Below are 14,682 nucleotides of genomic sequence, written 5' to 3'. Positions count from 1 at the left end.
AAGACAAAATTAAAATACTTGGTAAATAAATTAGAAATAAACTGGAATATAAATATACATGAAGCCTGATGCTTAGGTGGCTCAGCAGTCCAGCAATCTAATATGATAGGCTGCCACCACCAAGACTCTAGTCTTGGATTTGAGTCTCAGCAGTGGCACCAGATGTGCTGACAGACACAATTGGTTATGTCTGAGGGAGTAAAACCTGGGTGGGGATTCACCTTATTGCCTCTGTAACAGCAGCTCCCACTGTCAAGTCAAGTCAAGTCAAGTCAACTTTATTTATATAGCGCTTTTTACAATAGACATTGTCTCAAAGCAACTTTACAAAATCCAGGACCAACAGATACAAAAAACCCCTGTTGAGCAAGCCGAGGGCGACTGTGGCAAGGAAAAACTCCCTGAAAATTACAGGAAGAAACCTTGAGAGGAACCAGACTCAGCAGGGTCCATCCTTCTTGGGTGGCCAGGAGGATACTTTAAATAAATACTGTCTGGTTATGGTACAAGTGACAAAATAGTGTAATCTAGGATTGTTTATAATCTAATTGTAAGAAAGATTTTTGTACAGGATTCTAATGTGTCATTGTTAATTAAACTTGGAACAAGATGTAGGATACAACTTATACTATTACTATACACCGATCAGCCATAACATTGAAACCAACTCCTTGTTTCTACACACATTGTTCATTTTATCGGCTCCACTTACTATACAGGAGCACTTTGTAGTTCTACAATTACTGACTGTAGTCCATCTGTTTCTCTGCATGCTTTGTTAGCCCCCTTTCATGCTGTTCTTCAATGGTCAGGACTCTCCCAGGACCACCACAGAGCAGGTATTATTTAGGTGGTGGATCATTCTCAGCACTGCAGTGACACTGACATGGTGGTGGTGTGTTAGTGTGTGTTGTGCTGGTATGAGTGGATCAGACACAGCAGTGCTGATGCAGTTTTTAAACACCTCACTGTCACTGCTGGACTGAGAATAGTCCCCCAACCGCCAAAAATATATCCAGCCAACAGCGCCCCGTGGGCAGCGTCCTGTGACCCTGATGAAGGTCTAGAAGATGACCAACTCAGACAGCAGCAATAGATGAGCGATCGTCTCTGACTTTACATCAACAAGGTGGACCAACTAGGTAGGAGTGTCTAATAGAGTGGACAGTGAGTGGACACGGTATTTAAAAACTCCAGCAGCGCTGCTGTGTCTGATCCACTCATATCAGCACAACACACACTAACACACCACCACCATGTCATTGTCACTGCAGTGCTGAGAATGATCCACCACCCGAATAATACCTGCTCTGTAGTGGTCATCCCAGGAGGGTCTTGACCATTGAAGAACAGCATGAAAGGGGGCTAACAAAGCATGCAGAGAAACAGATGGACTACAGTCAGTAATTGTAGAACTACAAAGTGCTCCTACAGTGTATCACAAAAGTGAGTACACCTCTCACATTTCTGCAAATATTTCATTATATCTTTTCATGGGACAACACTATAGACATGAAACTTGGATATAACTTAGAGTAGTCAGTGTACAGCTTGTATAGCAGTGTAGATTTACTGTCTTCTGAAAATAACTCAACACACAGCCATTAATGTCTAAATAGCTGGCAACATAAGTGAGTACACCCCACAGTGAACATGTCCAAATTGTGCCCAAATGTGTCGTTGTCCCTCCCTGGTGTCAAGTGTCAAGGTCCCAGGTGTAAATGGGGAGCAGGGCTGTTAAATTTGGTGTTTTGGGTACAATTCTCTCATACTGGCCACTGGATATTCAACATGGCACCTCATGGCAAAGAACTCTCTGAGGATGTGAGAAATAGAAATGTTGCTCTCCACAAAGATGGCCTGGGCTATAAGAAGATTGCTAACACCCTGAAACTGAGCTACAGCATGGTGGCCAAGGTCATACAGCGGTTTTCCAGGACAGGTTCCACTCGGAACAGGCTTCGCCAGGGTCGACCAAAGAAGTTGAGTCCACGTGTTCGGCGTCATATCCAGAGGTTGGCTTTAAAAAATAGACACGAGTGCTGCCAGCATTGCTGCAGAGGTTGAAGACATGGGAGGTCAGCCTGTCAGTGCTCAGACCATACACCGCACACTGCATCAACTCAGTCTGCATGGTCATCATCCCAGAAGGAAGCTGACGCACAAGAAAGCCCGCAAACAGTTTGCTGAAGACAAGCAGTCCAAGAACATGGATTACTGGAATGCCCTGTGGTCTGACGAGACCAAGATAAACTTGTTTGGCTCAGATGGTGTCCAGCATGTGTGGCGGCGCCCTGGTGAGAAGTACCAAGACAACTGTATCTTGCCTACAGTCAAGCATGGTGGTGGTAGCATCATGGTCTTGGGCTGCATGAGTGTTGCTGGCACTGGGGAGCTGCAGTTCATTGAGGGAAACATGAATTCCAACATGTACTGTGACATTCTGAAACAGAGCATGATCCCCTCCCTTCGAAAACTGGGCCTCATGGCAGCTTTCCAACAGGATAACGACCCCAAACACAACCTCCAAGATGACAACTGCCTTGCTGAGGAAGCTGAAGGTAAAGGTGATGGACTAAACCCAATTGAGCACCTGTGGCGCATCCTCAAGTGGAAGGTGGAGGAGTTCAAGGTGTCTAACATCCACCAGCTCCGTGATGTCATCATGGAGGAGTGGAAGAGGATTCCAGTAGCAACCTGTGCAGCTCTGGTGAATTCCATGCCCAGGAGGGTTAAGGCAGTGCTAGATAATAATGGTGGTCACACAAAATATTGACACTTTGGGCACAATTTGGACATGTTCACTGTGGGGTGTACTCACTTATGTTGCCAGCCATTTAGACATTAATGGCTGTGTGTTGAGTTATTTTCAGAAGACAGTAAATCTACACTGCTATACAAGTTGTACACTGACTACTCTAAGTTATATCCAAGTTTTATTTCTATAGTGTTGTCCCATGAAAAGATATAATAAAATATTTGCAGAAATGTGAGGGGTGTACTCACTTTTGTGATACACTGTATATGGTAAGTGGAGCTGATAAAATGGACAGTGAGTGTAGAAACAAGGAGGTGGTTTTAATGTTATGGCTGATCAGTGTAAATGGTGATAAAGCAATGCATGGTAATGATGTAATATCAAAATGTATGAATAATTCTCAGAAAGTGATAAATGGACTGTGAGACTTTTAATATATGTTTATTAATTTGACCTTTTTTCCAAATTACTCATGTCTAATTTCTTATTGCTTACCCAACTGTGTCCGTAGAGGCCTGATAATGCAGGTTACACAGCCACGTCTTGAACATGGGATGTTGAGATAATAAGCTACTGCACTGGACTGCTGCGCTACCAGAGAGGTTAAAACTGGCAAATTAGTCCTGCCTTATAAACCCCACCAGTAAAATAAAAAGAATTTTGGTGGAAATTATGTCAAATTCTGCTTAGTTTTGTTGCCAAATTTACTTTGAGCCTAGTCTCTGACTCTCTTACATAAGCAGAAACTTTATCAGCTGAAAGGCTGAAGTGGATGATGGTTTATAAGTTGGCAATAAAAACTCCTGAAGTATGAAACGTTATTTACAGAGCTGGTTTTAATTATTTTAAAAACATTATTTAAAATTTTTATTTATTTTTTTACATAGACTTTTTTATAGATGTTTCAATTTTTTTTAAAATGCACCATTCACCTCACTGCCATTCCTGTCTTCTCTATTACACTCTGTAGAAAAACTGTACCGAGTTCAGTGCCCAACTGGACCCAACGTTTTTAGACCAGATCTCAACTTTGAGACTGCAGGAGAGAGGGAAGTGGAGGTAAAAAAACGTCTTTAATTATTTATACTACACTGGTTTGCAACTTTACATTTTAAGATTTACTATTGTTTCATAGATTAAATTCAGTATTTAATTTGTTGAGAAAAATTGTACTGATAGACTGGCGGCCTGTCCGGGTTGCTCCCTGCATTTCACCCAGTGAACCAGGATAAAGTGGTGGTAAAACAGACAGTGAATGAATGTCTACATACAGACATGATTGGCTAAGAATGAATGTATGAATTACACTGTATTAGTGGATATTAATCAACAGTTTTATTGACTATATATACACACTTGTTACTGATATGAAGAAAAAAGTAAATTAATATAGTACAGTTAACTCAGCCTAAACAAGCTGGGTAGGACTGACCGCAATCTAGCACTGTTTTTATATTACATATTACATAGATACAACACAGTTTATTGACAAATATCTCTCAATAGCAAATCTTAAATATATAATTGATTGATTTTGTATAGTTTCTATTTCATTTAAATGTATTATAGCTTGTTCTTAGGCCTGTCAAAATCATTACATAGTCATCTAATTACAAATATATTAGCCTATCATAATTAATTTAAATGACTGCAATTAGTCACTAGGTTTTGCATTAGAGTCATATGAATTAGTTAATTATTATTATATTTAATAAATATTATATTTTAATAATTACTTTTAGTAGAAGCTTTTTCATCTTGTTGTTTACTCTTTGTGGATTGGCTACTCTTATTGAAGTGTATATTTAATTTTTATTTATAACAGTAAAATGAAATTATAATATAAAATATTTCATTTCATTCCATTTGTATCTTTTTCTGCCTCTTTATCCTGAACAGGGTCACATTGGGTCTGATTTCCTTAGAATCACTGGGTGCAGTGCAGTAACACAATCTTGGCCATTCTCCCACAGGCATAGCCAATCATGTCTGTATGTACATTCCCGAAAGGCTGATAGCACAGCTGGGGATAAAAAACCCCTGAATCCCAGCAGTAGTGGGCTAGTGTAATTTATGGCTGCTCCACACGTCCTGATAAACATTTTGTTTTGTCTTTTGACTGCTCCTGTAATAAGGGGTTGCCACAGCAGATCTGGTCCGCATACCAGACTTGGCACAGTTTTTACACTGGATGCCCTTCCTGACTCAACCTTCCTATTTCTATCTGAGTTTGGGACCGGCACTGAAAGAACACTAGGCTGTTTCGACCCCCCCCCAGACGTTAGCCAATTATGTCCATGCAGATGCCTCACCTGCAGATAGCACCACTGAGATTTAAACCCTGGACCCCCAGATCTCATCAGTAGTGAGCTGGTGTACTTTGCCGCTGTGTCACATAAGCGGCCACCTAATATAAAATATAATAAATAAAAATATGATTGCCATAAATAAAAAAAAAGTCACAAACACACCAGTCATAAGCTTTATTACTAAATATAACTAAAGGAATCTTTGTTTATCTGTAGCTGTGTGTGCTGATTAAGAGCTGTTGGGACGAGGATCCGGATAAAAGGCCAGACTTTAAAAAGATAGAGAACACCTTGGGGAAGATTTTCAGGTTTGTTTAAGTTGACCTAAATCATCAAATCCTTGTCATATCTTTGGGATCGTCACATTGTTGTGTGTTACTAATCCACGTTACCCCCAAGGTTCTTTCTACTGAACTTTTTTCCTCACCAGTGTGCCCTTAGTCTTGTATATTAGTTGTCCATGTCTGGATTTCCATAATGCTGCTTTATGGCAATGTTTATTGAATGTTTACTCAGATTAATTATAGATTTAGTGAAACTACATCAATATTTAACCAACCCACATAATAAGTTGTTGTGTATATGTGTGTTTGTTTGTGTATTATAAACAGTAATCTGCATGATCAGGCTAATGCTAGTTACATGGATAATCTAATCCGACGTCTGCAGATGTACTCACGCAACCTGGAGCATCTGGTGGAGGAGAGAACTGCTCTGTACAAGGCCGAGAGGGACCGAGCAGATCAGCTCAACTTTATGCTGTTGCCAGGGTATGTTATTTTACACACGCACTCACACAAACAATTCAATTCAAACAGGAATGTTATGCCTAGTTCACACTACATGATTTTTGCCATGATTTTCGCTCGCTGACTGATCACCGCTGAATTTGCTGGCTTGGGAGCAACTTGGCATTTGCTCGGCGATCGAAACTCGGCTCTCAATCGCTATGTGTGAATTGCTCAACAACTCGATCAGAGTGGCTGAAGAAATATATCTAGCATGTCAAATATCTGGATATGAGTCGGCCAACTGGCAATGAGTGCTATGTCAAACACCCATTAAGATACGGTGTGAGGAGAAATGCAGGGGAGGAGTGTAAAAAGGTGGGACAGGAGCATAATATAATTTATATCAGAATACATCGGCACACACTCAAGTTTTACAGTATTTCTGACCTTATCGTTCTCTACAAAACATAAAACCAACGTTGCATTGCAAAAAATATTTATTAACCTCCAACTCACTATAGAACAATCCATGCTGTTTGCGTAGCCAAATTCATTTATTTTTTACGCTGCACATCAGCACACAAACTTTGATCGCTCACTACTTGTTGATGTGCATTTTTGGACACTTCTCACGTGTGTTTTCGTGACAAACTGTAGTTTGGGAGACCACAGAAGCTCGCATGCGATTTCAGTTGGTGATAGATCATGTAGTGTGAAACCCCCTATCACAGATCAGTTGTGTAGTCTGAAATCCTCACCAACTTGAAAGACTCCTGATTACAAGAGATCCAGTTGTGTAGTGTGAACTGTACAGCGACCTGACGATTCGGAAAGTCGTGTAGTGTGAACTTGGCATTAGTTAAATAATAGTGTGAGCTCATCTGATTGGTAGATGTAGCTGTTATTATCAATAAATATAAGTACCAGACATGTATGTAAGAAAGTGCTCAGTGAGTGTATAACATCAAACAAACTGAAGACCAACCAAAAACTTCATATCATTATCTAATCTAATCAGAAAAGTACAATAATAAATTAGGTTTATAAATGAAAAGTACACAATCTTACACAATGTTAGAGATCTATATTGAGATCTGTTTTTTTTTTTGTAGAGGCTAATGTATAAAGCTGATTTTACTTTCTATTACACAGGCCAGTGGTGCGTTCTCTAAAGGAGACGGGTCGCGTGGAGCCTGAGTTGTTTGATGAGGTCACCATATACTTCAGTGATATAGTGGGCTTCACCACCCTGTGCCATTACAGCACGCCAATGGAAGTGGTGGACATGCTGAATGACATGTACAAAAACTTTGACAGCATCCTCGACAGTCATGATGTCTATAAGGTACACCTTACACCTTAAAGTGGACTTTGTAATACTTTGTACTAAGACAAAATCATAAAGGTATTCTAAAAAAGGTTATGGTAAGCATTAGCTTTAGTTATTTTAATAATGGTTATTGTAAACTGCAGTTGTGTATCTACAATAAGGGAATTAAAAATGATTAGTTTGGGTGAAGAGGGGGGCATCTTTTACAGTTAAATTTATAATAAAATACACTTTGGAAAAAAAGATGTTTGTTTTTTAATTGACCTGTGATAGTAGGCTTTAGAGTTGCTTCCTATACTTTACAACAGTTAAACCATTGTATGCTGGGTACAACTGTCCAGCCGAATCCTGCTTCCCTTGATGGGACCACTTTTTGCCAGAGAATATATTTTGAAATCAGCTTTTTTTCTTACAGGATTTTCTATCACAAGAAAGACTTTCATGTATTTATTTTATTTGTTTATATTATTATTTTATCTAATAATAAGAAAATCACTACCCACAATTTCATATAACAATAAGCCAAAATGTCTCTAAGAACAAATAAAGTTTAAATGACAAACCAATGAATCTACATCTTTCAGTATTGTCCTATTTCGAATTAAACTTGGAGATGCTCTCTCTCTCTCTCAAGGTGGAGACTATCGGTGATGCGTATATGGTGGCGTCTGGTTTGCCCAGGCGGAATGGGAACAGACATGCGGTGGATATCTGTCTCATGGCTCTGGATATTCTGGAGTTTATGGGAACCTTTCAGCTCCGACACCTACCAGGAATACCGCTGTGGATCCGGATAGGTGTCCATTCAGGTATACACACACACACACACACACACACACACACACACAAAAGCATTTCATAGCTGTTTTGTCAGCTTTGTAAAATATTGAATTTGAATGGTTATTCTTTTTTATTACAGTCCATTGTCCACAACAGAGACATTTCCAAGAACTGAACCTTTTCTGCCTCAATGACTTTGTCCATACATATAGGTCTTAGGCTAACATAACAAATACCAATATTTTTTTATTATAACATATTAGACAGGTTCTTTGATATGATTTGTAATGTTGTAGTATGGTTCAAAAGCAAAAACGGGATGGAAAGAAGGTTCCTGAACAATAGTTTCTACCCTATTCTAGTTTTACTTGCTACTGTAAGTGTAGTTTGCAATGGCACATGCAGAGCTCAACAGAATGACTGAAGGAAACCATGTATAAGCCTGCAGATTTAAAATACCAGCATTTAGCAAACATTTCACCGTTTAGGAAATCTAAGCTCATATCTTTGCACTGTTTTAGCAGCCAAGTAATTATTTTTATGTAACTGCACAATACCCCACGCTTTAAAACAAATTTTTAATTAAAATTTTCTTAAATTAAATGCTAATAAAACTTACATTAAATCTAACAAATTCTCAATGATGATCGAGTTGTCTCTCCTTCCACTCATGTTAAAAGTCTGGGTGTCATCCTTGATAACAACCTTTTATTTCATGCACATATTAATTATTACCATCTACATAACATAAATCGTCTACGTCCATTCCTTTCTCTTAAAAGTGCTGCTGTTCTTGTTCATGCCCTGGTCACATCCTGAATTGATTATTGTAACTCTCTCCTTTTTGGTCTACCTCATAAAGCTATACATCAGCTTTAATTAGTTCAGTATTCTGCTGCTCGTATTATCTCTAGAACACCTTCAACTGAACATATTACTCCAGTTCTCAAGCAGCTTCTCTGGCTTCCTGTCCAGTATTGCATCAATTTCAAAATCCTCCTTACGTTCAAAGCTCTCCACTCTCAATCTACTCCTTTGGCCCGTCTGTCTACTATGGGGGCTAGAGCTTTTAGCTACTCTGCCCCACATCTTTGGAACTCTCTCCCTGATGACATTCACACCATTCATTCTTACCCTAGTTTCAAAACACGCCAGAAAAATGTAATTATCTCTATATGCTAAGGGAAAACGTGTCCAAATGGTCAAATGTAATCCTATAACTAGAAACAATACAGTAAATTTAAATATGCTGGAATATAAGCTGAATAAATTTGAAGCTGCTGGAATATGGTTGCACAGTCCACGATTATACAACCTTATTATGCTTATCATTTGCTCTACAAGAAAGGAACACTTTCTCCTTCTTTTCTTGTTGTGATATTTGTATTCACGTTGGAAGTCTAGCACCATCATCAAGCTATAAATGATGAAAGCCTTGGTCTAGCCAGTAGCCACATATGAATGTGAAACCTGGACACTAAAAGGAATATGAAATCAGGCTTTCGAGAAGAAGTGCATCAGAAAATTGCTGAAAATGTCAAGCTGAGCAAGTGTACGAGATGGCCAGAACAGAAAAGAAGCTACAGAACCACATTAAGTCTTGCAAGTTCTGTTACTTTGGGCATGTGATGAAGCACCCACATGACAACACTGAAGTCAGTGTTATGACAGGACTTGTGGAAGGACTCAGAAGACCAAGAATAAGCTGGATTGACAGCATTGTAGTGTGCAGCCAATCACTGCAAAGATAAAGACGTAGTGATATGATGAGTTGTTGCTGTTGCTAAACACTTACTGCTAAATATACCAGTGATCTTAATGTAATTTTATGATTAAGGTGATGCATGCAAAAACTGGACAATTTGGTCCTTAAGCTTGAAAAGAAACCTGACTTGTATGACATTTATGCATTACATTATTTCATCATGATAATTTGGAATATAATATAAATACAATTTGTGTGCAGGACCCTGTGCTGCAGGTGTTGTGGGGAATAAGATGCCGAGATACTGTTTATTCGGGGACTCGGTAAACACTGCCTCTCGAATGGAATCAACAGGACTGCGTAAGACGACACATACAAGCACTCAAAGCAAATGTTGTATTCCATTTAAGTTTTAAATTGAATAGGAAATAATTGTATTATGCCCTGTTTAAGGACGTTTGATTTCTTTAGCTGATCTCAGTTCTCTATTTTCTGCTAGAAACATAACTTATGTGGTATAGTTGTACCATACAGTCTTTACACTCCTCAAGTCTATGGGCTTTAAACTATATGTAAACATAGACCCTACCTACACTTAAAGTAAGTTGACTTAGCATGATGGGTACATCTGTGATTCTTTCCCTCATTCTTTCTACACAGCTCTGAGGATCCATGTGAGTCAGTCCACCATTGACATCCTACAGAGGACAGACTGCCAGTTTGAGTATGAGACAAGAGGAGAGACCTTCCTTAAGGTGAGAGTTACAGTATGTCCTGTTCATTTGTGCTATTTCTAAATATTGTAAGAAATGTAAAGTGTATAGTTTTACAGGGTAAAGTGTTCACACAGCAAGTGTGGGCAGCCAACTGGGCTCCAGAAGTGGTGCTGTTTCAAATGTTTTGGCATCAAGCCTTGTTTTTTACCATGTTTTACATAATGCTGTAGCCTAGAGGTTAAGGCTAGTAATCAGACTGCCAGACTGGTTTAAGACCCACCACTGCCACATTGCTAGGTTAAGGCCCTTAACCCTCAATTGCTCAGACTGTATACGTATATGTAAGTCGCTTTGGTTAAAGGTTAAAATTTGTTGGTAAATAATGTGCTCCCAGTGCAATTACTAAATTATAGTAAAATGGTTAAACACTACAGCCAAAAAATATTTACCCTCTTCTTGTTTTCTTGTATTTCTGCATATTTGTCATATTTAACTAGTTCAGAATTATAATCAGAATTTAATATAGAAGAAAGGCAATATTATTAAACAATCAACCAATGAATTTAAGATTAAGATTCCATCACTGATCCCCATTGGGGAAATTTAAGAAAACATAGCTTACAGCACTCAGTATTCCAAAGCAGTTTCCCATCTAGGTACTGACTGAGCCCATTTATTATATGTATATCTGTAATTTTTATATATTGTATATTTTCTATTACTATTATTGTTTTTTTATTTCTTATTTTCTAATTATGTTACCAAGCTTTGGCAATACGAATGTCCATATTTTGTCATGCAGTGGTGTCAGTTATCAGCTTCATTAACTATGCACATAAAGAACATCTCTGAATATGTGGCTACCAAACATTTTTTAAATAAATGTATAGTCACTATAGTCGCTGTACTATATAAAATGCTGCAGCGACTAAACATGCACACAAATGTTAACATTAAACACTTAAACGTAAAAGACTACACAGTGTGTTTGTAACTGACTGTTTCTTTTTTGTTGTAAGGGTAAAGGAAAGGAGATGACTTACTGGCTGAAAGGTGTAACAGGAGCGCAGTACAACCTGCCCACCCCACCAACAGCGTAAGAAATGCACCACGTTTCTTATAGACCACATCAGGCGGTTTTTTTTTGTATAAGGGTCAGTGCTTACTTATAGAAGTTAGACTTAGACTATAGAAGTTTTAATTTTAATTTCCTTCCATGCTGACCTTTATAAAAATATACAAAAATGGAAAGGGCTATTAGGGATTTTTCAGATTTCATTTCCTAAAAGATTCAATTTAGAGGCATGCATATACCTTGTATGTTAAAAATGAATTGCTTGAATAACATTAGACCTACCGTCATATATACAGCTATACTGTAGACATAGCTGTCAATATCTTTATTTCTTATGGGGTTGGGTAAAGTAAAGCAAAATCACAAAAATATCACATACAATGTACAGATTAGGAGAAAATGTATATACTTATTTAAGAAACTTGTATGTCATGCATCAGAAATATTCCCCACCAGACCAAGCTCAAGGTGATGTAAAGCTCACTTGACAATGGACAGTGATACCAGCAGCTTCTAATTTATGGGAGACTTTTGGTGGTTTATGGATTATATCTCACCATCCAGACAAATATTCTTCAACTATACAAATATTACAAATATTCTTTAGTTTGTGTCGATGATCAAGGACCTAAAGTTGCTTAAAAAAGTTCCAGTTATATTCTAGTTTCTTAATCTAATTCTCCCTTCCTAGGATTGGAAAATAGCTCTTTATGCTTTTTCATTGAAATGTTTGTGCTAATTGCTAATAATTATTTATTTTGTATGTATGAGTATAGAGCTGATATCGTGTAACTGTACCACTTAATAAATGTAATAAACTTACTGTATATAACCTTGTGTCCTGTCGCTCAGAGAGAATTTTCAGCGGCTGCAGCAGGACCTGGCTGATTTAATTGTGTCCACACTCTCCAAACGAGGAAACGAGATCCGGAAAACACTGTCCACACGCCAGCGCAGGAGCCAGAGACAAGGCAGCGATGGTCTTCCAGAGTACTTACACCTGACTGACCCAAGCACTTACCTATAGTTCTTTCTTTCTCTGTTTCACACGTACACACACACACAAAACCATTAATACTATGATGGAAGCCCTGATAACTGTAGAATCACAGCTGAAACTGAGCACAGTTGTCCAGTTTCCTGCATAATTTAACTTAAACGCTCCTGACTTGTCAAAAGATATTTTGGACAGGGTACTAGTTTATCACAGGGCATAACCAACCAACCCTCATACTTAGATTATTACACCTGCGGCAATTAAGCAACAGCCAGTCAACTTACTGGCATCTATCACTGAGCTGAAAGAATAAGTGCCCAGAAGTAACCAGCAAAAACACAGGAAGAATGTACTAAACTCTGGTCAGTGATCAGAGACAAGGATAAAACCCAGTTTAAAGACAAGTGTAAAGACTAACAATAGTAAAATAAGTTGTATTCTGATTCATTCAGAAGCTTCAGAACTTACAACTGTGCACTCAATAATCAGGAGATTGAAAGGTGCAATGGTGAGGAACCATAGCATATGCAGGCAGGGTGGATTTCTGAAAAGATAAGTGCACAGTAAAAATACAACATATAATAACATGTTCAAAACATGTTCTTTTAAACCTGCAGTTTTGTTCTCTGTATCATAAAATAAACAGGGTCTTATGCAGGTGCTGTGTATTGACATGTAAATATTACTGCATAACTACAGGTTAAATGTAGTGAGGTACACAATGAAGTAAAATCTGTGGTTTTATTTACAGGTTGTGATACAGCTGTATCAATAAAGACAGTTCATTATCTAGCTCAATCCCCATGACAGTTTACTCCAGATTAAGTAAAATTGTGTCTGATTGAAAGAAAGTCGTGTCTAATAACAGGGCTGAAAATGGCAGGTGACTCAGGTTGCAAAATACATCTCTTGGGTGCGCTGGGATGCATCATCAGTGATGTTCCTGGGGTTACAGGGGGTTTCGGGTCTTTCAACATCAGACCCCCTCGCCCAGGTGACCCATCCAGGGTTGATCCTGGATTGCACCCCAGCAGCGGCGGTCCACAAGCTCACCCTCTATATCCAAAGCCACCGTGTGGCTTCCTCTGTGGCTTCTGTGGTGGAACGAATGGCCCTCAACTTCGCTGCTCCAGTTAGTCCTAGGCCTGACAGTGTTTTACAGAGTGAGCACCCAGCAAACCCCCGGTAGCCCACTTCAGCTGGCTTGGCTCCTGCACTGCTCTACTAGCTCCTGATATTTGGCCAGCTTCCTCCATATTCTCTTCCCATGGCACCGTCAGCTCCCACATATTCACTCAAAACAACAACAATTAATTTCAAACAGGCACGACTTTCAATAACACTCAAGTTATTAATAATTGTTTGTACAATAGAACGGGAGAAAAAATGAGACAGTGCATGCAAAAATATACAGTTGGTCACTCAAGCCTGAAGAATGCATGCACATTTCATGACGTCATGTCACTATGAACAGCCACCTGAACCTGAACACTCATGGAGAAAATGTGGGCTCAATAATATAATATAATTATATAATATAATTCCTATATCTTGCTCATTTGGCCACTATCCTGATGAAAGCTGGTTCTGTTAGGCTTGCATTTTGGTTTAATCCTCAGACGTCTTGGAACAGGGTTCTAAATTTCCCTCAGCACAATTTCTGTGATGTCTCCAGATTCATAAAAGCTATAAAAATAACTTACACTTGTAAATAAGTCTGTGGAGCCTTAATACCAGTCGATTTAAATGGCTTAACAATATATCTGTTGGATACTAAAGTGAACTTATAATAATATGTCTGTTTTTGCATACTTATTGTGTAATCAGGATAACTGAAGATAAAAATAGCTTCATTGTATTTAGCACTTTTTATATACTAGTGGTTGAGTTTTTCGATGAATACCAGATTGTGTAGATATTTGTTGATCCCCATGCTAACATTACATATTTATAGAATTATAGTTTTAACTTGCTCAGTAAAACTGCAAACAAAAGTGAGACTGGTGATTAGCAGCATAGCTCGCAACCTAACAGGCATAATAAGTTAAACAAAATACAGAACATGGTTGTCACTTATTTTAATGTACCTGTTTGTAACCTGTTCTATGTTTAACACTGTTTTTAAAGATACATTAAAAGTATATTTCTTATTAACACATTGTTCTACACTGATTTATTTCTATTCATTCAGGACATTTTTAATGTTATGAGTAGGGATGCAACTATGCACCACAAGGCAGTTAAAAATCAGTGCACATGTGCCACGATTCGAATCGGTAAT

The 14,682-nt window shown here is 38.4% G+C and overlaps 1 protein-coding gene across 1 annotated transcript in view; it reads left to right on the top strand.

Moving 5' to 3' along the window:
* Nucleotides 1–12,971, top strand: part of gucy2ca (guanylate cyclase 2Ca) — a 48,219-nt gene extending 35,248 nt beyond the window's left edge. The window contains exons 19-27 of the mRNA XM_062990874.1: nt 3,729–3,817; nt 5,284–5,375; nt 5,679–5,837; nt 6,951–7,143; nt 7,763–7,937; nt 9,875–9,973; nt 10,274–10,368; nt 11,349–11,425; nt 12,257–12,971. Coding sequence (XP_062846944.1) covers nt 3,729–3,817; nt 5,284–5,375; nt 5,679–5,837; nt 6,951–7,143; nt 7,763–7,937; nt 9,875–9,973; nt 10,274–10,368; nt 11,349–11,425; nt 12,257–12,431 — 1,154 coding nt within the window. The 3' untranslated portion in view covers nt 12,432–12,971. The remainder of the gene's footprint in view (nt 1–3,728; nt 3,818–5,283; nt 5,376–5,678; nt 5,838–6,950; nt 7,144–7,762; nt 7,938–9,874; nt 9,974–10,273; nt 10,369–11,348; nt 11,426–12,256) is intronic.
* The last annotated feature ends 1,711 nt before the right edge of the window (nt 12,972–14,682 follow it).

The sequence above is a fragment of the Trichomycterus rosablanca genome, chromosome 2 (assembly GCF_030014385.1).
Source record: "Trichomycterus rosablanca isolate fTriRos1 chromosome 2, fTriRos1.hap1, whole genome shotgun sequence".
Taxonomy (NCBI): Eukaryota; Metazoa; Chordata; class Actinopteri; order Siluriformes; family Trichomycteridae; genus Trichomycterus; species Trichomycterus rosablanca.
This window is presented reverse-complemented; position numbering and strand designations above follow the sequence as displayed.